This window comes from Zalophus californianus, chromosome 14 (assembly GCF_009762305.2).
Source record: "Zalophus californianus isolate mZalCal1 chromosome 14, mZalCal1.pri.v2, whole genome shotgun sequence".
Lineage (NCBI taxonomy): Eukaryota > Metazoa > Chordata > Mammalia > Carnivora > Otariidae > Zalophus > Zalophus californianus.
In genome coordinates this window covers 20,165,153-20,189,231 of record NC_045608.1, presented here as the reverse complement: position 1 = coordinate 20,189,231, position 24,079 = coordinate 20,165,153, and the positions used below count along the sequence as shown (strand labels likewise).

Genomic DNA, 24,079 nt, shown 5'->3' with positions numbered 1-24,079 from the left:
TACAGAGAGGCGCCTCAGTCTTTATACTGAGCCCTTCCACAGCACGTCCTCCGCTAAGGAGGAAGCCGGGCCCGCTGCACTCCCTCCGTGGCCACCCTCCGGGTCATCTCTGGTGGCAGCTGCTGCTGCCTCAGCCAGCACCCAGCACGTCACAGCGAGCTTAGGTCAGCAGCTGAAGGAGCTCTTGGCTTGTTCCTGATGATTTCCAGGCCCTCGCAGTCCCGATAGTCTGGTTCTTCCCGAAACGCCCAAGCGTCCGGGGGCAGTTGTTGTAGCTTCCATATGGGGAACCAGTGCACGGAGGTATCGTTAAATATGTCCGTGTACTGCGAGGTCTCAGGCAGCTTAAGCTCCTCCAGTGCTTCCAAAATCTAAGCAAGAAAGTTCAAGTGTAAATGCACAACCCTGACGGTCACAGTAAACCCCACACTGATGGGTGCCATTTGTTGGTCACCCCCAGGTTACCCTTTTTAAAAAAAATCGAGGACCAGGATATGCTTAGTGCTTCTGTGATGAACCAGAAGCCCCAAGGGCGGTGAGCGTGTGGGGCTGATCCTGAGAAGGGAGGACAGGCCCTTGCCTTCTGGAACACAGCTGTCGGGAAAGCTTGCGGACTACAACTTCCCTCTGCCCTCAGTGAGCCCCTCATGAGCTTCCTCCCAAACGTGTAACGCAGAATTCACTATTAACGGGGACATGGTCTGGTTTCACACCCTTTTCCATCCCAGTCCCTTCGTTTACACAGATACCTTTGCAATGTAGCAATAATTTTTCTGCAGAATCCTGGCCGGCAATCTAGAAATTAAACAAACAAACAAGCCCAGCACGATTAGGAGGTACGGGAGGGTTTTATCTAACTTAAGACATTGCAGAAATGCAAAGTAGTTTAAAGACAGCAAATATTTCAAAAAGGGGGAACGTGCAGTGGGTTCGGTAATCCGTAGAAAACGTGACTGCCCCATCACCACCCCTTCTGCCAAAGGAGGAGTGGGGGCGGACACCTAAGGCGTGTACAGCTGAGAGCAAATGATTTCCCCCACTTTTAGAAAACACTTGTACATCCTAAGGGAAGGGAGGAATTCTTGGCAGACACATCTTAACTCTGCAGCTTGACTGGGGGCTGGTGTCCCCCATCTAACCCTGTCTGCTTTCCTATGGACCAGCGTCTCCTGCGTGTGGGTCTGTCAGGAAGGCCCCCGCCCCGGTCTGGCAGGACCTCTGCGTGCCCAGGCTCACCTTTCCTCAAGTCCTCTGAAGCTGTTCCCGATGATGAGCATCTTGGCAAGGGCGTCTACCGACCAGTTGCCCCACAGAAGGTTGTTGTACAGGGCTGTGCCGCAGTGGGGCATGTAGAAGACAGTGGGCTCGCCGCCGATGCTCCGTCTGCCTTCCTGTGGGGACGGCCGCGTGGTGAGAGCCACAGTGCGAGCCCCTCCGCTCTTCCTGGGAGGTGGGCGCGGGGGACACATCCGGGAGGGGCGGAACCCTCTCACCACGAAGTGATCACAGTGCACTGACGTGAGGCGACCCACGTTAGCCACCCTTACTGTACGCATTTCACAACAGACACGTGTAGCGGGTCACGCCGCACACCTTAGACTTTCACGAAGTCCTGCGTCCGTCAGAGCAGCACCTCTGGACGAAACCAGCAGCTGCGAGGGAGGCACGCTGAAACCACGTGGAAACAAAGCCCTTCCTTTGCCAACAGTTAGGTTATAATGTGGCCTGAAATTTACAGATGATGTGGGCCCCAAAGTCGGGAAATGGTGAGGTCCAGAAAGAACTTGTGTTTATTGAACAGATGTGGGCCCCACGATCACAGGAAGCTCTGCTTCAGCAGAGGGGCTTCTTGGGTCCGAGACAGCAAGGGCAGGAGGGGTGGCCACGGTTACTGACCCCATGGACTGTGCTTGGTCTGCCTCCGGGCTGCCTGGGTCCCTTTCTGCAGATGCCTATCACAGTCAGTCCCTCCCAGATGTCCCCTGGAGGACACAACGGCCCCTCCTGAGGACCGTGGCTCCACAGCCAGGCCCGCAGCAGGGACGCAGGCCCTGCCTCCCCTGGGCCTCTCCGCTCTGCACGCTCCTCCCTTCTGTTCATCACAAACAGGCTGGAGCCAGCCTGGGCCCATCCGGCCAACTCCTGGTGGGCCTACGATCCCAGCGCCGACCCAGAAAACCTTCCTCCAGCCCCTCAAACGGCGCGGAGTGCCTTCCCCTCTCTGTTCCGCTCACCACGTACTTGCTGACAGGCCACACACCCTGATGGGAATCTGGGCCCCTGGACACCGGTACTGCATCTGTCTTGGCCTCCCCTCAAAGTCCTTGCCCCGCACAGAGCAGGCACTCAGGAAAGACGACGTGAATGGAGGGGCAGGGTTTCAGGGCCCCGCCAACATTGGTGAAGGATTCTCTTCTCTCAGTGGGGCCTGATTTTCTGCTTTCGTAACAATGAGATGGCTGTTTTGGAACACGGAGAGGGATGAAATGTAATTTCATTTGTATTGCTGGGGGGATTACAGAATTTCTGTAATCCCCCCAGCAAATGCAAAGCGGCTGGCAGGGGTGTGTCCCTACACTGGCTTCAGGCCCCTGCTGGTGAGATGATCTTGTTCCAGGTCTCACAAATTTCACCCCAGGGCGCATAAGGTGCGCTCAGAGCCAGATGCTATGGGTGTGACCGGGCTACCGCGCAAAGAGAGATGTTCTGTCCCCTTTTATGACCTCCCCTAGCACAGGTAAACCCCAACCAGAAAGCCGTCATGTGAGGCACCGAGCCAGCGTACCCCTTTATTTTTTAACACCAACAGTAAGTACCAACTTAGGAAACTACCAGAGGTTCCTCGACACAGGATTCTCACTAGAATTTTGCAGATATAACAGGTTTCAGGCCATGCCATTTGTGTGTGTGTGTGTGTGTGTGTGTGTGACGGGCACCACCTTGGCCATGATGTGGGGCATTGACGGGTCCCCCGTGACAGGCGCCGGGAAGGCAAGTGGGCAGTGGGAGGGAACGACGGCTATTGCAGAGCAGGTGCGTCCATGGGGCACAGCCTGGGGTCCCCCTCGGTCAGCAGTCACACGGCCCTCCCGCTCCCCTGCCTCAAGCCACTCACCTCGTTCTCGCTGAGAACAGTCACACCGAGCATATTCAGAACCGTGATTTCTGTTTGGCTAAACAGAGGGTCGTACACCCAACAGTGCCTTCTGGGAATCTGCGGAAGGGAAGAATGAGTTCTATCAGCCCAAAGATCTGTGTGCAGATCTTGTGCAAGACCTAGGGGGGACTGATCAAGAAGAATCCAAAAATGTACCTGGCACTTTTCCAGGAAGAGAAGCAAAAACGTGAGCTGGTGTCTAGCTATGACGCAGGTGGCAAACTTCCCAATGCCATAACATACACACTTCAAACGGCAGATTCCCGGGACTGGGGTCTCTCCTGGGATGGAGCCAGGAATCACAGCAGCCTCATCTGGTGAGGAGTCAAGATGCAGGTTTCCAAGGGCTTCGGAAAGAGTCCCCTCAGAGGCCTTCAGTTGTTCCAGATGTTTTGTAAGACAGCCGTTGATGGTTTCTGAAAGAGCAGGCCCCCGAACACAGTCAGAGGGCATGCTCTGACCCTGTGAACCAAATCCGTCACCGAAGTCCACAGACCCAGGGAGAAAAGGAGCAAGTCGGGAAAAGCTTCAGCTCCTCAGGGAGAAGGACGCAGGCCTCACTCCCAAACATGCGTGGGAGGTACGGCCAGGCCCACCAGCACCACAGGCTATCCCGGGTCCCTGCATGCCCCCCCACCCCGTGCCTGCAACCCCTGAGAATGTTCCAGCAAAAAGAATAGGCTTCATTTATGGTAACAGTTTCCACCCAGAACTCAAATGTGAACTGTGTCTTAAAATTTAGTAGGAGGTACCTGGTAAACGCGGGGTATGCTCTGAAGTACCTACTTTTTGATTATAACAAAGTACAGAGGAACAGAGCTCTCAAAATCACACTATAAACAGCTGGGAATAGGAATATCTCATGTCAAAAGTTCAAAGAAAAAAAGGCTGGGGCTCTTGGAGTCTAACAAAATACACTCGTTTAAATCTTCTCACACGGCTGGTGAGTAACATAACAATAAAAAAATTAAAAAAAAATCTTCTCACACGGCAGTGGGTTCTTCTTATCTCTCATTTTATTACACTGGCACTGAATTTATTTGAACAAATCTGTACACAAAACAAAAAGTGAAGGGCCATATGTTCCCACAGTAAGACACCGATTTTCCCTTGCTGCAAAGCTATCTTGAAATAAGACCCCTGGCTCGGACTGGCTCTTTCAGTCCTTGCTGCTGAAAGTCCTGGTGGAAGCTTTTTGGGGAAACTTGACAGCAGATATCAAGCTGGTCACTGCCTGTCACTGAAGAAGTCCACTTCTGGGAATATGTCCTGAGAGGATAATCATCCTATATTTGGTAAGAGCTTCATGCATAAAGGTGCTCATCAAACAGTTATGTGTAAGAACTAAAAAAAAAACAAAGGAAACAAACTAAATGTCCCTCAATAAAAATTCTAACTGCTGTCCGTTCCCTCCCCATATTAACATTTATGTTGCCACAGACTATTTAGGAAGAGGTTACAAATGCATGGGGAGAAATTGGTCTATGTGGCAATGTTGAGGCAAAGAGCACAGGAAGAATAAATACCAATAACAACAATGGCAGTGGATGTTGACGGTCTCCCGTGCCCAGGCAAGCACTGTTCTGAGCACTTAACCAAACAGCCTCTTTTAATCCTCAAAATTACACCACAGGATATGCACGCTGTCACCTCCCTCTCACAGATACGGAAACTGAGGCTCAGGGCTAGGAAGTGCCAAGACACACAGCTGTGAGCAGGAAGTCAGAATTAGAACCCAGCTCTGTGAGCAAAAATCTCACCAAATATGGACTGGACCCCTTTCTTCGCCCACATTCAGGCCCTCCTCCCACACCCTCCCACCCCAGCCCTGGCCTCTGGTACCCACCTAGTGCCAGACTCCAGAAATCAGACAGAAGCAGGTCCTCCCTGTTAAGAGAAAGAGGCACGGTCATCTCCCAACCTTCTCCAGGCCGCCCCCTCAGTGACCCTGCTCCTGACCATGAGCTGGATATAGGGAGGATGGAGCGGCCTCACACACAGGGCTCACAGTGCCAGCCCTGGGGTGGCAGGAGCAGGGTCCACAGTGCATGTGTCCAGAGCCAGCGCAGTATGGCCCGTGCTCACAGAGGGCAGAAAGGTTGCTAGAGGATGTCCTGATTCCCAAGGACCCCTCTGGGTCTCTTCTGTATCCTTGGCCCACACCACGACCTGGCACAGAGGCCGAGCTCCATAGATAGTTGCTACATGCACAGATTGAGCCTCTCTGAGCTTCGGTTTCCTCATCTCTAGAATGGAGAAAAGGATCGTCCCTCTCACGCAGGGTTACAGAAGGGATCAAGTGGGTCAAGACGCAAAATGGCCTCACACATAGCAGGGACTCAATAAACAGTCTTTGTTATTACAAATAACTCCAAGGTGAAAGTAAAAGGAGAGACAAAACCAGTGTCTGGGTTTCTTTATTCAAGTCAACGGGCTTATGCAAACCCAGAGCAGAACACAGTCGACAGTGATTTAAAACGTACTTGGTGAAATGTCCAATCAAAAGACATACAGTGGCTGAAAACACAATACCCACCCATGTGCTGCCCACAAACGACTCACTTTGGACCTACGGACAACACCGACCAAAAGTGATGGGACAGAAAAGACGTTCTGCGCAAGTGCGAACCAAGACAGAGCTGGAAGAGCTATAATCAGACAAAATAGAATTCAACGCTGTTTAAACACATACCAACATTTGTGAGACGCAGCAAAAGTGGTCCTAAGAGGGAAGTTTATAGCGATACAGGCCTGCCTCAAGAAGCAAGAGAAGTCCCAAACACACACGCTAACGTGACACCCTGTGACCTAGAAAAAGAGCAAATGAAGCCCAAAGTCAGTAGAAGGAGGGAAAGAACAATCAGAGCAGAAATAAATGAAAGAGGGACCAAAAAAAAGAGAAAAGATCAGGGCGCCTGGGTGGCTCAGTTGATTAATTGTCCAACTGTTGATTTTGGCTCAGGTTATGATCTCAGGGTCTTGAGATCGAGCCCTGCATCAAGCTCTGCACTCAGCGTGGAGTCTGCTTGAGATTCTCTCTCTCCCTCTGCCTCTGCCCCTGTGTGCGCGTTCTCGCTCTCTCGCAAATAAATAAATCAATCTAAAAAAAAAAAAAAAAAACACAAAATTGACATACCTTTAGCTATACACACCAAGAAAAAAAAAGAGGGGACTTAAAATCAGAAATGACAGAGGAGCTATGACAACGGACACCACAAAAAACCAAAAGCTCAAAGGGACTACTGTGAACAGTACACAGCAACAATGTGGACAACCTCAAAGAATCAGCAATTTATTTATTTCTATGCTTCAAGTTTTTATTTAAATTCTAGTTAGTTGGGGCGCCTGGGTGGCTTAGTCGGTTGAGTGTCCGACTCTTGGTTTCAGCTCAGGTTGTGATCTCAGGGTCCTGGGACTGAGCCCCGTGTTGGGCTCCAAGCTCAGCAAGGAGTCTGCTTGAGACTCTCTCTCTCCTCCTCTCCCTCTGCCCCTCCCGCTCGTGCTGTCTCTCTCATATAAGTAAATACGATCTTATAAATAAATAAATAAATTCTAATCAGTGACATACACAGTGTAATATTAGCCTCAGGAATAGAATTCGGTGCTTCAACACTTACATAACTGATGACCCAGCGCTCATCATATCAGCAATTTAAAACCTCCCAAAAAACCAAGTTCCAGGACCAGACGCCTTTAATGGTGAATTCTACCATTCAGGGAAGAATTCATACCAATCCTTCTCAAACTTTTGCAAAAAACAGAAGAGAAAGCTTCCAAACTCATTTGCTGAGGCCAACATTACCCTGATACCAAAACCAGACAAGGATACCCCAAGAAAAGAAAACTACAGGCCAATATCCCTGATGAACATAGATGCAAAAATGTTCAACAAAATACTAGCAAACCAAGTTCACCAATATGCTGAAAGGATCATATACTATGATCAAGTGCGATTTATTCCAGAAATGCAAGGATGGTTCACACGTGCACGTCAATCAAAGTGATAAATCACATTAACAAAATGAAGAATAAAATGATGCGATCATCTTGAGAGATGCAGAGAAAGCATTTGACAAAATTTAATGTCCATTCATGATCAAAATTCTCAACAGAGTGGGTAGAGCAGAACATACCTTAACATGATAAAGGTCACATATGACAAGCCCACAGATAACATCACATCCAATAGTGAAAAGGTTCAGCTGTTACTATTTCCTCTAAGAGTCTCTAAGTTAGGAACTTTGCTAATCTTTCCTAGCCATTTTTATTCAACATAGTATTAGAAATCCTAGGCAGAGCAATTACGCAAGAAAAATAAAAAGGCATCTAAATTGGAAAGAGGTAAAACTGTCACTATTTGCAGATGACAGTATATAAGGAAAACCTTAAAGACTCCACTGAAAAACTGTTTGAACTAATGATTGAATTCAGTAAAGGTATAGGATACAATATCAATACACAAAAATCTGTTGTGTTTCTATACACTAATAACGAACTATCAGAAAATGAAATTAGGAAGATGATCCCACCTGAAGTTGCATCAAAAAAAGAATAAAATACCCAGGAATAAACTTCACCAAGGAGGTGAAAGCCTATTTACTGAAGACTATAAGAAGTTAAGGAAAGAAACTGAAGACAACATATGTAAATGGACAGATATTCCATGCTCATGGCTTAGAAGAATTAATAGTGTTAGGTTGTCCATAGTTCCCCAAACCATCTACAGATTCAATGCAATTTCTATCAAAATTCTAATTCCATTTTTCACAGAAATAGAAAGGATCCAAAAATTTGTATGAAGCCACCAAAGACTGAGTAGCCAGAGCAATCTAGAGAAGGAAGAACAATGCTAAAGGCATCACTCACTGACTACAAAGCTAGAGGAATCAAAGCCATCTAGTACTGGCATAAAACCAGACACCCAGATCATCAGCACTTTCCAGAAGGAAACCCACACCTCTATGGTCTAGTGCCTTATGACCAAGGAGCCAGGAATATACAGGCGGAAGGAACAGTCTCTTTAATAAATGGTGCTGAGAAAACCAGACAGTCACATGCAAAAGAATGAAACTGCACCAGTATCTTACACCATACACAAAAATTAACTCAAAATGGATTCAAGGCTTGAATATAAGACCTGAAACCATCAAACTCTTAGCAGAAAACATAGGGGAAAAGCGACTTGACACAGGTCTTGGTAGTGATTTTTTTAACCTGATACCAAAAGTAAAAGCAATAAAGAAAAGTATGGGACTACATCAAACTAAAAAGCTTCCAAACAGCAAAGGAAACCATCAACAAAATAAAAAGGCAACCTACTGTATGGGAAAACATTTGCAAATCATGTATCTGATAAAGGGTTAATATCCAAAATATAAAGAACTCATGCAAACAGCAAAACAAAGCAAAACCAAACCAAAAAACAACAAAAAACCCACACAAACAATAATTTAAAAATGGGCAGATCCAAATAGACATTTTTCTAAAGAAGACATACAGATGGTCAACTCGAACATGAGAAGATGCTCAACGTCATTAATCATCAGGGAAATGCAAATCAAAAGCACAATGAGACACCACTTCACACCTGTTAGAATGGCCATTATCAAAAAGATAAGAAATAACAAGTGTTGTTGAAGATGTGGAGAAGAGGAAAACCCTTGTGCACTGCTAGTGGGAGTGTAAATTGGTGCAGCCACTATGGAAAACAGTATAGAAGTTCCTCAAAAAAATTAAAAATAGAACGACCATGTGATCCAGCAATTCCCCTTTTATTTATCTGAGGAAAATGAGAACACTAACTCAAAAAGGTGTATGCACCCCTTTGTTCACTGCAGGATTATTTACAACAATGAAAATAATAGAAACAACCTAAGTGCCCATCAGTGGATGAAAGGATAAAGAAATTGTGGTAGATACACACAATGGAATACTACTCAGCCATAACAAGAATGAAATCTTTCCATTTCCAACATGGATGGACTTTGAAGGCATTATGCTAAGTAAGTAAAAGAGGCCAAACTGAGAAAGACAAATACCATAACTCACTTAGACGTGGAACCTTAAAACAAACAAAACAAAAACAAAAAACTGAGCCCATAGATAGAACAGATGGGTGACTGCCAGAGGTAGGGGGTTGGAGGTGGGAGAAATGGGTGAAGGGATCAAAAGTAAAAAGAAAATAAGCCCAATTATAGCATCTTTTTTTTTTTTAATTAAGTCAGCTGTACCCCCAACGTGGCTCAAACTCATAACCCTGAGATCAAGAGTCACATGCTCCACTGACAGAGCCAGCCAGGTGCCCTGAATACTAGCATCTTCCGATGCTCAGTGTTCTGAGAAAGGCTAAAGTAATTTAATCTATGATATTCTGAGGGATATGTATATATTTGGTAAACTTAAAAAAGAAAGAACAGACTTCAGAGTCACACACTCAGGTCTGTATCTGGTTCTAATATTTACTATGACATTGAGCGAGTTACTTCTTTTTTTAAAATTTGATTTATTTATTTATTTATTTATTTTTAAAGATTTTGTTTATTTATTTGACAGAGAGAGAATGAGAGAGAGAGAGCACGAGAGGGAAGAGGGTCAGAGGGAGAAGCAGGCTCCCCGCCGAGCAGGGAGCCCGATGCGGGACTCGATCCCGGGACTCCAGGATCATGACCTGAGCCGAAGGCAGTCGCTGAACCAACTGAGCCACCCAGGCGCCCCTTTGATTTATTTATTTGACAGAGAGAGCAAGAGCGAGCGAGCACAAGCAGGGGGAGGGATAGAGGGAGAGGGAAAAACAGACTCCCCGCTGAGCAGGGAGCCCGACATGGGGCTCCTGGGATGTGACCTGAGCCGAAGACAGATGCTTCACTGCCTGAGCCACCCAGGTGCCCCTACTTAGCCTCTTTTGTGCCTTGTTTCCCCAACTCCAAGGATAATATGAATATTTACTTCTAGCATAGCTTTTATTTTTAAAAGTTTTTAAGAATAGTTTTTAGAATTAAATGAGATAGAGGTCACTTAGAATAGTACCTACAACAGTAAGCCCTCAATAGATACTACTTTTTAAAAAAAAATCTTATTCTGGGGGCGCCTGGGTCGCTCAGGCAGTTAAGCAGCTGACTCTTGATTTCGGCTCAGGTCATGATCCCAAGGTCCTGGGACAGAGCCCCGCATCAGGCTCTGCGCTCAGCAGGGAGTCTGCTTGAGGATTCACTCTCTCCCTCTGCCCCTGCCCCTCCCCTCTCTAGCATATGTGTGTGCACGCTCTCTCTCGAAAACAAATAATTATGTCTTAAAAAAAATCTTATCCTGAACATTTGGCTGTTGCATAATCATGAGCATTATAACTTTTCATATTTGGGCATTATCTATAGTTTACAAAGCACTTTTATACACATTCTCTTATTTGAGTCACTGATATGGTCCTGGGAGAAGAATTTATTGTTTCTATTTTATAGAGAAAAAAAAAAAACAGACTTAGAGAAGGGGTGTGTTTTGTTCAAGGCATCAGAGCTAACAAATGATCTTCTGATTCTCAGTCCAGTGGAGGAGAAAAAAAAAATCCAAACACTGTAACAAGAGCCAAAGAAGGGCATGACATAATGATAAAGGAATCAATCCAATAAGAGGATGCAATATTTGTAAATATTTACCCACACAACAGAGGAGTAACTAAATATGTAGAGCATATATGAACAAACCTCAAAGGAGAAATCAGCAGCAATACCTGGGGGACTTTCATACCTCACTTATATCAATGGAATCATCAGCCTCAACACAGCCTCAATTACAACAAGGTAATTAGAGGGACTTAACAGATACATACAGAAGCCTCCGTCCAAAAGTAGCACATGGGATACACTCCTCTCAAGTGCACACAGAACACTCTCCAAGCTAGACCATACATTAGGCCACAAAACAAATCAATAAATTCAAGAAGCCTAGAATTTTCCAAAATGAAGACTGAAATCAAATCAAGCATCTTTTCCAACCACAGTGGTATGGAATGAGAAATCAATTACAAGAAGAAAACTGGAAATTCACAAACATGCAGATTAAACATGATACTGAACAACCAATGGGTCCATGAACAAATCCAAAGAGAAACCAAGAAATACTTTGAGACAAATTAAAATGAAATACCACATAGCAAAGTTTATGGAATGCAGCAAAAGGGGTTCCAAGAATGGGGAACCTGACTGGCTTAGACGGTGAAGCGTTATGACTCTTGATCTTGTGGCTGAGTTTGAGCCCCACATTGGGCATAGAACTCACTTTATTATTTTTTTTTAAAGATTTCATTTATTTGAGAGAGAGAGAGAGACTGAGTACAAGCAGGGGGAGTGGCAGGCAGAGGGAGAGGGAGAAGCAGGCTTCCCACTGAGCAGGGAGCCCAATGCAGGGCTCAATACCAGGACCCTAACATCATGACTTGAGCTGAAGGCAGAGGCTTAACCAACTGAGCCACCCAGGCGGCCCTAGAACTTACTTTTAAAAAAAAGTGGTTCTAAGAGGGAAGTTTATAGTGACACAGGCCTAACTCAAGAAACAAGAAACATCTTGTTAAATAAGCAACCTAACTTTATATCCCAAGGAAACAGAAAAAGAACAAAGGAAGCCCAAAGTTAGTAGAAGAAAGTAACATATCAGAACAGAAATAAACGAAATACAGACTAAAAAGACAATAGATAAAAAAAAGACAATAGAAAGATCAACAAAAGAGCTGGTTCTTTGAAAAGAACAAAGCTGACAAATTTTCAGCTAGACTCAAGGTAAAAAAAAGAATGAGGACTCATAATCAGAAATGAAAGAGATGTTCCCACTGATACCGTAGATATACAAAGGCTCATGAGACTACTACAAACAATTACACCCCAACAAGTTCAACAATCTAGAAAAAAAAGGATAAATTCCCAGAAACATACAACCTTCCAAGACTGAATCATGAAGAGACAGAAATTCTGAACAGACCAATTACCAGTAAGGAGATTAAATGAGTAATCAAAAACCTCTCAACAAACAGAAGTCCAGGACCAGACGGCTTCACTGGTGATTTCTACCAAATATTCAAAGAAAAATGAATACCAATCCTTCTCAAACTTTTCCACAAAAACAAGAGGAAGGAATGCTTCCCACCTCATTTTAGGAGGCCAGCATTGCCCTTATCAAAACCTGCCAAGATGCCACAAGAAAGAAAATTACAGACCAGTATCTGTGATGAACATAGATATAAAAATCCTCAACAAAGTATCAGCAAACCAAATTCAACAATACAGTAAGAGGTATGATCAAGTAAGATTTATTTCAGGGATGCAAAGGTGGTTCAACATCCACAAATCAAAGTAATATGCCACATTAACAAAATGAAGGATAAAAACCATACGGCCATCTCAACAGACGCAGAAAAAGCATTAGACAAAATTCAATACCCATTTTGATAAAAGCTCTCAACAAAGCAGGTATACAGAGAACATAACTCAACATAATAAAGGCCACACATGACAACAAATGCGAGGGGGAATACAAAGAACAGAGAAGGAAACAAACGATAAGAGACTCTTGATGACAGAAAACAAACTGAGTGTCGACAGAGGGGTGCTGGGGGGGGTGGACTAGCTGGGTGATGGGGATTAAGGAGGGCACGTGTTATGAGCATTGGGTGTTGTATGCAAGTGATGAATCACTGAATTCTCTTGAAACCAATATTGCACTGTATGTTAACTAACTAGAATTTAAATAAAAATTTGAAGAGAAGAAAAAAAAAAAGAAAATCCAAAAGGACAATACATTTACAGCAGTGTCTGTAGTTACTGAAAAAAAAAAAAAAGGGAACATGTATTAAGTGGACCGACAGTTCAAACCCACGTTGGCCAAGGGTCAACTGTAGTACTGAAATCCTAGGCAGACCAATTACACAAGAAAAATAAATAAATAAAAGGCATCCAAATTGGAAAGGAAGAAGTAAAGGTCACTACTTTCAGATGACATGATATTATATGTAGAAAACCCTAAAGACAACAGCAAAAAACTATTAAACAAATTCAGTAAAATTGCAGGATAAAAAATACATAAAAATCTGTTGCATTTTTATTTATTTATTTTTAAATTTTTTATTGTTATATTAATCACCATACATAACATCATTAGTTCTTGATGTAGTGTTCCATGACTCATTGTTTGTGCATAACACCCAGTGCTCCACGCAGAATGTGCCCTCTTTAATACCCATCACCAGGCTAACCCATCCCCTGTCCCTCCTCCCCTCTAGAACCCTCAGTTTGTTTTTCAGAGTCCATCATCTCTCATGGTTCGTCACCCCCTCTGACTTACTCCCCTTCATTCTTCCCCTCCTGCTATCTTCTTCTTTTTCTTTTTTCTTAACATATGTTGCATTATTTGTTTCAGAAGTACAGATCTGTGATTCAACAGTCTTGCACAATTCACAGCGCTCACCATAGCACACACCCTCCCCAATGTCTATCACCCAGCCACCCCATCCCTCCCACCCCCCACCACTCCAGCAACACTCAGTTTGTTTCCTGAGAATAAGAATTCCTCATATCAGTGAGGTCATCTGATACATGTCTTTCTCTGACTGACTTATTTCACTCAGCATAACACCCTCCAGTTCCATCCACGTCCTTGCAAATGGCAAGATCTCATTCCTTTTGATGGCTGCATAATATTCCATTGTGTATATATACCACTCTTCTTTATCCATTCATCTGCCGATGGACATCTTGGCTCTTTCCACAGTTTGGCTATTGTGGACACTGCTGCTATAAACATTGGGGTGCACGTACCCCTTCAGATCCCTACATTTGTATCTTTGGGGTAAATACCCAGTAGTGCAATTGCTGGATCGTATGGTAGCTCTGTTTTCAACTGTTTGAGGAACCTCCATACTGTTTTCCAGAGCTGTTGCACCAGCTTGTATTCCCACCGACAGTGTAGGAGGGTTCCCCTTTCTCTGCATTCCCGCCAACATCTACCGTTTCCTGACTTGTTAATTTTAGCCATTCTGACTGGTGTGAGGTGGTATCTCATGGAGGTTTTGATTTGGATTTCCCTGATGCCGAGCGATGTTGAGCACATTTTCATGTGTCTGTTAGCCACTTGGATGTCTTCTTTGGAAAAATGTCTGTTCGTGTCTTCTGCCCATTTCTTGATTGGATTATTTGTTCTTTGGATGTTGAGCTTGATAAGTTCCTTATAGATTTTGGATACTAGCCCTTTATCTGATATGTCATTTGCAAATATTTTCTCCCATTCTGTCGGTTGTCTTTTGGTTTTGTGGACTGTTTCTTTTGCTGTGCAAAAGCTTTTTATCTTGATGAAATCCCAAGAGTTCATTTTTGCCCTGGCTTCCCCTGCCTTTGGCGATGTTTCTAGGAAGGAGTTGCTGTGGCTGAGGTCGAGGAGGTTGCTACCTGTGTTCTCCTTTAGGATTTTGATGGACTCCTGTCTCACGTTTAGGTCTTTCAACCATTTGGAGTCTATTTTTGTGTGTGGTGTAAGGAAATGGTCCAGTTTCATTCTTCTGCATGTGGCTGTCCAATCTTCCCAACACCATTTGTTGAAGAGACTGTCTTTTTTCCATTGGACATTCTTTCCTGCTTTGTCAAAGATGAGTTGACCATAGAGTTGAGGGTCCATTTCTGGGCTCTCGATTCTGTTCCATTGATCTATGTGTCTGTTTTTGTGCCAGTACCATACTGTCTTGATGATGACAGCTTTGTAACAGAGCTGGAAGTCCGGAATTGTGATGCCGCCAGCTTTGCTTTTCTTTTTCAAGATTCCTCTGGCTATTCGGGGTCTCTTCTGGTTCCATACAAATTTTAGGATTATTTGTTCCATTTCTTTGAAAAAAGTGGATGGTATTTTGATGGGGATTGCGTTGAATGTGTAGATTGCTCTAGGTAGCATTGACATCTTCACAATGTTTGTTCTTCCAATCCATGAGCATGGAACCTTTTTCCATTTCTTTGAGTCTTCTTCAATTTCTTTCATGAGTATTTTATAGTTTTCTGAGTACAGATCCTTTGCCTCTTTGGTTAAATTTATTCCTAGGTATCTTACGGTTTTGGGTGCCATTGTAAATGGGATCGACTCCTTGATTTGTCTCTCTTCTGTCTTGTTGTTGGTGTATAGGAATGCCACTGATTTCTGTGCATTGATTTTATATCCTGCCACTTTACTGAATTCCTGTGTGAGTTCTAGCAGTTTTGGGGTGGAGTCTTTTGGGTTTTCCACATACAGGATCATATCATCTGCAAAGAGTGAGAGTTTGACTTCCTCTTTGCCGATTTGGATGCCTTTGATTTCTTTTTGTTCTCTGATTGCTGTGGCTAGGACTTCTAATACTACGTTGAATAGCAGTGGTGAGAGTGGACATCCCTGCCGCGTTCCTGACCTCAGGGGAAAAGCTCTCAGCTTTTCCCCATTGAGAATGATATTCGCTGTAGGTTTTTCGTAGATGGCTTTTATGATATTGAGGTATGGACCCTCTATCCCTATACTCTGAAGAGTTTTGATCAAGAAGGAGGCTGTACTTTGTCAAATGCTTTTTCTGCATCAATTGAGAGGATCATATGATTCTTGTTCTTTCTTTTGTTAATGTATTGTATCACGTTGATTGATTTGCGGATGTTGAACCAGCCTTGCAGCCCAGGGATAAATCCCACTTGGTCATGGTGAGTAATCCTTTCAATGTACTGTTGGATCCTATTGGCTAGTGTTTTGGTGAGAATTTTTGCATCCATGTTCATCAAGGATATTGGTCTGTAATTCTCCTTTTTGATGGGGTCTTTGTCTGGTTTGGGGATCAAGGTAATGGTGGACTCATAAAATGAGTTTGGAAGTTTTCCTTCCATTTCTATTTTTTGGAACAGTTTCAGGAGAATAGGTATTAATTATTCTTAAATGTCTGATAGAATTCCCCTGGGAAGCCATCTGGCCCTGGGCTTTTGTTTGTTGGGAGATTTTTGTTGACTGCTTCAATTTCCTTAGTGGTTATAGGTCTATTCATGTTTCTATTTCTTCCTGGTTCAATTTTGGTAGTTGATACATCTCTAGGAATGCACCCATTTCTTCCAGGTTATCTAATTTGCTGGCATAGAGTTGCTCATAATATGTTCTTATAATTGTATTTCTTTGGTGTTGGTTGTGATCTCTCCTCTTTCATTCATGATTTTGTTGATTTGGGTCATTTCTCTTTTCTTTTTGATCAGTCTGGCCAGGGGTTTATCAATCTTGTGAATTCTTTCAAAGAACCAGCACCTAGTTTCGTTGATCTGTTCTACTGTTCTTTTGGTTTCTCTTTCATTGATTTCTACCCTGATCTTTATTATTTCTCTTCTCCTGCTGGGTTTAGGCTTTCTTTGCTGTTCTTTCTCCAGCTCCTTTAGGTGTAGGGTTAGGTTGTGTATTTGAGACCTTTCTTGTTTCTTGAGAATGGCTTGTATTGCTATATACTTTCCTCTCAGGACTGCCTTTGCTGTATCCCAAAGATTTTTGAACAGTTGTGTTTTCATTTTCAGTGGTTTCCATGAATTTTTTTAATTCTTCTTTACTTTCCTGGTTGACCCATTCATTCCTTAGTAGGATGCTCTTTAGCCTCCATGTATTTGAGTTCTTTCCGACTTTCCTCTTGTGATTGAGTTCTAGTTTCAAAGCATTGTGGTCTGAAAATATGCAGGGAATAACCCCAATCTTTTGGTATCGGCTGAGATGTGATTTGTGCCCTAGTATGTGATCAGTTCTGGAGAATGTTCCATGGGCACTAGAGAAGAATGTGTATTCCGTTGCTTTGGGATGGAATGTTCTGAATATGTCTGTGAAGTCCACTTGGTCCAGTGTGTCATTTAAAGTCTTTATTTCCTTGTTGATCTTTTGCTTAGATGATCTGTCCATTTGAGTCAGGGGGGTGTTAAAGTCCCCCACTATTATTGTATTGTTGTCAATGTGTTTCTTTGCTTTTGTTATTAATTGCCTTATATAATTGGCTGCTCCCATGTTTGGGGCATAGATATTTACAATTGTTAGATCTTCTCGTTGGATAGACCCCTTAAGTAGGATATAGTGTCCTTCCTCATCTCTTATTACAGTCTTTGGTTTAAAATCTAATTTGTCTGATATAAGGATTGCCACCCCAGCTTTCTTTTGGTGTCCATTAGCATGGTAAATGGTTTTCCACCTCCTCACTTTCAATCTGGGGGTGTCTTTGGGTCTAAAATGAGTCTCTTGCAGACAGCATATGGATGGGTCTTGTTTTTTAATCCAATCTGATAGCCTGTGTCTTTTGATTGGGGCATTGAGCCCATTTACATTCAGGGTAACTATTGAAAGGTATGAATTTAGTGCCATTGTACTGCCTGTAAGGTGACTGTTACTGTATATTGTCTCTGTTCCTTTCTGATCTATGTTGCTTTTAGGGTCTCTCTTTGCTTAGAGGACCCCTTTCAATATTTCTTGGAGGGCTGGTTTCATGTTTGCAAATTCCTTTAGTTTTTGTTTGTCCTGGAAGCTTTTTATCTCTCCTTCAATTTTCAATGAGAGCCTAGCTGGATATAGTATTCTTGGCTACATATTTTTCTCGTTTAGTGCTCTGAAGATACCATGCCAGTCCTTTCTGGCCTGCCAGGTCTCTGTGGATAGGTCTGTTGCCAATGTAATATTTCTACCATTGTAGGTTACATATCTCTTCTCCCGAGCTGCTTTCAGGATTTTCTCTTTGTCTCTGAGACTCATAAGTTTTACTATTAGATGTCGGGGTGTTGACCTATTTTTATTGATTTTGAGAGGGGTTCTCTGTGCCTCCTGGATTTTGATGCCTGTTTCTTTCCTCACATTAGGGAAGTTCTCTATTATTTGCTCCAATATACCTTCTGCCCCTCTCTCTCTTTCTTCTTCTTCTGGGATCCCAATTATTCTAATGTTTCGTCTTATCGTATCGCTTATCTCTCGAATTCTGCCCTCATGATCCTGTAGTTGTTTCTCTCTCTTTTTCTCAGCCTCTTTACTTTCCATCATTTGGTCTTCTATATCGCTGATTCTCTCTTCTGTCTCATTTATCCTAGCAGTTAGTGCCCCCATTTTTTATTGCACCTCATTAATGGCCTTTTTGATTTCGACTTGGTTAGATTTTAGTTCTTTTATTTCTCCAGAAAGGGTTTCTCTAATAAATTCTGTGCTTTTTTCAAGCCCAGCTAGTATCTTTAAAGTCATGATTCTGAACTCTAGGTCCGACATCATACTAATGTCCGTGCTGAGTAGGTCCCTGGCTGACGGTACTATCTCTTGTTCTTTTTGCTGAGGTGATTTTTTTCGTCTTGTCATTTTGTCCAGAGGAGAATAGATGAATGAGAGAACAAAATGCTAACAGGTTAACAACGTCCCCAGCAAATATACTCTATACAAATCAGAAAAGACCTGAAACCAGGGGAAAAGAAAGGGAAAGAAAGAAAAAAGAAAGAGAAAGAAAAAAAAAAAAACAAAAAGAAAAAGATAAAAACAAAATCAACAATACAAAAAAACCAGAATATGATCATATATGATCAGGCTAGTGCATAGATCAGTGCCACACACTAGATTTTGGGCGTATTTTGGTCTGTTAGAAAAAAGTGCCTCCTAAAATTTTAAAGAAAGAAAGACATATATGTACAAAATAAGGGTTGATACAATGAAGGGATGGAAGATGACTGCAAAGATGAAAATTATAAAAGATTTTATAAAAGGAATTGATAAGAAGTTGTTTGAAAAAAGGAAAGATTTAAAAAAAAAAGAAAAAGAAAAACGGAAAAAAAAAGGGAGAGAATGTGATCAGGCAGGAGACTAGAACAAAGCCATACAGTAGTGATTTAGGGTATATTTTGATCTGCTAGAAGAAACTGTATCTCAAAATTTTAAAGAGAGAACAATTTATATATATGTATGCCAAAAATAAGGGTTACTACTATGAAGGGATATGACTCTAAAAATGAAAAATAAAAAGTTTTTTTTAAAAAAGGGGATTGATAAGATGTTGGTTGAAAAAGGGAAAAAGAAAAATTAAAAAAAAACAGTTAAAAAATTAACTTTGAAAAACTAATAATTATGGTAAAAAAAAGTCATGAATTCTATGTGCAGTATTCCCCTAGCGCTAGAGTTCTCCTGTTCTCCTTGATTGGTAAACTTGGTCTTGGCTTGGTGGCTGTTCGTGCTGTTCTTCTGGGGGAGGGGCCTGTTGCCTTGGTTCCCAAATGTCTTTGTCGGAGGTGGAATTGCCCCGCCCTTGTCGGTCTGGGCTAAGCAAACTGCTCAGGTTTGCTCTCAGGAGCTTTTGTTCCCTGCAAGCTCTGGTACAGCTTTGGAGGACCAGGGTGAAAATGGTGGCCTCCCAATCTCCACTTGGAAGAGCTGAGAACTTGGGGCCCCGCTCCTCAGTGCGCCCCCAGAGAAAAGCAGTCACTCCCATCTCCCTGGTCTCCGGCCACAGTCTGTGCTCACCCGGCCTGTGACCAAGTGTTTCTATCTCTGGCACCCGACCCCGTGTGGAGTCTCCAAAGAGAGCAGATCCCTGTGGTGCGCTTCTGTGCCGCTCCTCCTGGGGGAGGGAGGGGAGTCTCCCCAGATCTGCCGCTTGTTGGGTCCCCGCTGGAGGAGCAGTGGCCCGACTGGGCCGCGGATCACAGTTTATGGCCACCCCAAGCTGAGAGCCCGTGCCTCGGCTCCGTCTCTGCAGCCGGCTTCCCCGCTCCAATACCTGGGAGCTCTGCTGCACTCAGGCACCCCCAGTCTTTCTGTGACCCCGAGGGTCCCGAGACCACACTGTCCCAGGAGGATTCCACCTCCCGCTTAGCCACTGGAGCGACATCCCTCAGCGGAGCCGACTTCTAAAAGTTCCGATTTTGTGCTCCACAGCTCTATCACTTGCCAGAAGCGGCCGATGGAGGCCCCCTCCCTGCCGTCTATCCTCCCGAATATCGCCTCAGATTCACTTCTCCGCACGTCCTTCCTTCCAGTAAGTGGTCGCTTCTCTGTTCAGAGAGTTGTTGCTACTCTCTTCTTCGGTCTCCTGTTGAGTTCGTAGGTGTTCAGAATGGTTTGATCCCTATTCAGCTGAATTCCTGAGACCAGATGAAATCCAGGTCTCCTACTCCTCCGCCATCTTGCTCCGCCCCCAACACTATTTCAAATCTGTTGCATTTTTATACACTAATAATGAACTATCAGAAAAATAAATTTAAAAAACAATCACGTTTACAACTGCATCCAAAAACCCAAAATAGGGGTGCCTGGGTGGCTCAGTCGTTAAGTGTCTGCCTTCGGCTCAGGTCATGATCCCAGGGTCCTGGGTTCGAGCCCCGCATCGGGGCTCCCTGCTAGGCGGGAAGCCTGTTTTTCCCTCTCCCACTCCCTCTGCTCGTGTTCCCTCTCTCGCTGTGTCTCTCTCTGTCAAATAAATAAAATCTAAAAAAAAAACAAAAGAAAACCCAAAATATTTAGAGATCAATTTAACCAAGGAGGTGAAAGCCTATATACTGAAAACTATAAGTTAAAGAAAGAAACTGAAGACAACACAAGTAAATGGAAAGACATTCCATGCTCATGGATTAGAAGAACTAATAGTGTTAAAATGTCTATACTACCTAAAGCCATCTCCAGATTCAATGCAATTCCTATCAAATTTCCAATGACATTTTTCACAGACATAAGGCAAAGAATCTTTAAACTTTGTATGGAACCACAAAAGACTCTGAATAACCAAAGCAATCTTAAGACAGAACAAAGCTGGAGGCATCAGGCTCCCTGGTTTCAAACTCTATTACAAAGCTATAGTGATCACTGGCATACTGGCATACAAAAGACACAGATCACCAGCACTGAAGAGAGAGCCCAGAAGGAAACCCACACCTCTATGGTCCAGTACCTTATGAGCAAGGAGCCAAGAATAAACAAGGGGGAAAGAACAGTCTCTTTAATAAACGGTTCTCAGAAAACTGGACAGTCACATGCAAAAGAATGAAACTGTACCACTATCTTACACTATAGACAAAAATTAACTCAAAATGGATTCAAGACTTGAATGTAAGACCTGAAACCATAAAACTCTTAGCAGAAAAATCAGGGGAAAAGCTGCTTGACATAGGTCCTGGCAGGGATTTTTTTGGCTCACACTCCAAAAGCAAAGGCAACAAAATCAAAAATAAATAAGTGAAACTACATCAAACTAAAAAGCTCCTGCCCAGCAAAGAAAATCACCAACAAAATAAATAGGCAACCTACCACCTGGGAGAAAAGATTTGCAGATCACAGGTCTGATAAAAGGTTAATATCCAATATATATAAAGAACTCATACAACTCAATAACAACAAAAAACAATGTGATCAAAAAGTGGAAGGATTATCCAAATGGACATTACCCAGAGAAGACACACAGAGAGACAACAGGTATGTGAAAAGATGCTCAACATCATTACTCATCAGGGAAATGCCAAAAAAAAAAAAAAAAAAAAAACTCAACAAAAAACAAAAACCAAAAAACAACAATGGGATATCACCTCACACTGGTTAGAAGGGTTAGTATCAAAAAGGCGAGAAATAACAAACATTAGCAAGGAGGTGGAAGGAAGGGAACCCTGGTGCACTGTTGGTGGGAATAGTAAGTAGGTGCAACCACTGTAGAAAACAGTATGCAGGCTCCTGAAAAAATTAAAAGTAGAACGACCCTACAATCCAGCAATTTCTCTTCTGGCCATTTATCCAAAAAAACCAAAAACACCTATTTGAAAAGATATATGAACCCCCATGTTCATTGCAGCATTATTTATAATAGCTAAGATAGGAAGACAACCTATGTGTCATGGAGGGATGAATCGATAAAGAAGATGTGGTGCAGGGCGCCTGGGTGGCTCAGTTGGTTAAGTGACTGCCTTCGGCACAGATCATGATCCTGGAGTCCCAGGATCGAGTCCCACATCGGGCTCCCTGCTCAGCAGAGAGTCTGCTTCTCCCTCTGACCCTCGCCCCTCTCATGCTCTCTCTTTATCTCATTCTCTCTCAAATAAATAAATAAAATCTTAAAAAAAAAAGATGTGGTATATGTATATAAAGTGAAATACTATTCAGCCATAATAAAGAACGAAATCTTTCTGTTTGCAACAACATGGATGGACCCTGAGGGCATGATGCTAAGTGAAAGAAGTCAAAGACAAATACTGTATGACATCACTTTTACACGGAATCTAAAAAACCAAAAAACTGAGCTTAAAGATATAGCCAACAGACTGGTGATTGACGGGCAGGGGGATGGGTGTGAAATGGGTGACAGAGGTCAAAAGGTACAAACTTACAGGTATAAAATAAGTAAGCCACAGGATGTAACGTACAACATGGTGACTATAGTTAATGACACTGTATTGCAAACTTGGAATTTGCTGAGAGTACTCTTAAAAGTTAAAAGAAAAAAGTTTTATAAAACAAGACAAAACTGGATTTAAACAGATAAGCCATACACCATTACTCAGGGGACTCAGAAAGTACAGAGAACTGCAAAAATCTGCGCGGGGCTGCCCTCATATTCCTCGCAGAGGCTAAAGGAGAGCTTTGTACACTGGTGAGTGCGTGCACAGAACAGCATGTAAAGTGCTGGGCTCCTCTCTACTCAGAGCAGTGGGCACTGCATCACACTTAGGGGTACAGGAAGAAGCAGGGGGTTCCTGGGGGATCCTGAAGAAGTGGAGGAAGAATAACAATGCAGGGTGTACAGAAAGTGCCTTACGGGTTTTCCAAATCCCTGGGCACGTACACCCCTCATAGGTGTCTTTTGAGATCCTACAAAAAGTTGCTGCAGCCAACTTCTTTAATTCAGTGGCAACCTCTGAGTCATCACTGTCTCTTGACCCTAATTCTGGGGGAGAGGAGCACATAAAATTGGTCTAATTTCTCTCAGTTGGGATGGTCCTTCAGGGGTTGATCGGAATCACTAACAAACGCTGTTACTTACTGCGCCTTTAAAGGACTGCAAATGAATAAAGACAATAGTAACAAAAATAGGTAACATTTATTCCTCTGTTCTATTCTAAGCTGTACGGTGCAGAGTCAAGCATGGAGGCATGGGGGTCTGAGATAAGCCCCAATCATGGAGAGCTTTGAAGCACAGGTTTTGGAGCGGCAAAGACAAGGGCTTGAAATCTGGTTCCAAACATTATCTGTGTCTCTAAGACTCAGAGACCTATCAGGATCCTAGCTGACTGAGACGCTCAAACTGATAGTGTAGAATGCTTAAGCCAGTGGCAGGCACACAGCAGCTCCTCAATTAACTCATGATGATAATCATGAGGATGACAATCACGTTGGTGTTCCTTCCCTGGCGCCAGCAATAACAATAACCAATACTGGCATAATATTAATCCCAAACACTGGTACTGTGCTTACCCCACGCCAGGAACCGTGGGTTACATTTCCTTTGGAAGTCGGTTACATTAACTAATTCACTAAATCCTCAAAACAAGCCTATAGAGGTACTGTTTTCAGGTCCACCTCTCAGATGAGAAAACTGAGGCACGGAGATTACATACCTTACCCAAGGTCACGCAGCTGGAGGTGCAATGAAAGGAACGACAACCTTTACTAAGATGCAGTCTGTAATAAGCTCCTTACCTCCCTTAAATACGCACAATAACCCTAAGGGTTTGCGGTTCCGCCCACTTTACAGATGCCCAGACTGAGGCTCGGTCCCAGGGCCAAGCCCGCACTCACCCAGCCTCCCGGATGCGACGAAGCACGACTCCGCAGTCCGCCTGGGGCTCGCCCTCCGGGCCCCGGGCCGGTGCCTCCCTCCCCCGTGGACGCCGCGCGGCAGAGCACCTTCTCCTCCGCGGACCCACAGCCTGCCAGGGTTCCGACGCCGCGGCCATGACCCTCTGACGTCACCGGCGCGCCGCC

At 43.7% G+C, this 24,079-nt stretch overlaps 1 protein-coding gene across 1 annotated transcript; it reads right to left on the bottom strand.

The window, feature by feature from the left end:
• Positions 1-4: 4 nt before the first annotated feature.
• On the bottom strand, positions 5-24,078 carry SRRD (SRR1 domain containing). The gene is made up of 7 exons (XM_027575327.1): positions 23,894-24,078; positions 5,004-5,044; positions 3,314-3,573; positions 3,116-3,214; positions 1,237-1,391; positions 750-795; positions 5-371 (listed from the first exon to the last, which is right to left on the bottom strand). Exons 1-7 carry the CDS (start codon positions 24,049-24,051, stop codon positions 150-152), a joined length of 981 nt encoding a protein of 326 aa, XP_027431128.1. The 5' UTR covers positions 24,052-24,078; the 3' UTR covers positions 5-149.
• Position 24,079: the final 1 nt, after the last annotated feature.

Bases quoted from the DNA above. Each gene is read 5' to 3' on its own strand.
- SRRD (XM_027575327.1), bottom strand. From the start codon at position 24,051: ATGGCCGCGGCGTCGGAACCCTGGCAGGCTGTGGGTCCGCGGAGGAGA. The intron at 5,045-23,893 runs GTGAGTGCGGGC...TTCTCTTAACAG, and splicing joins CGTCGCATCCGGGAGGCTGG to GGAGGACCTGCTTCTGTCTG. The intron at 3,215-3,313 runs GTACATTTTTGG...TCCCTTCCGCAG, and splicing joins TCTTCCTGGAAAAGTGCCAG to ATTCCCAGAAGGCACTGTTG.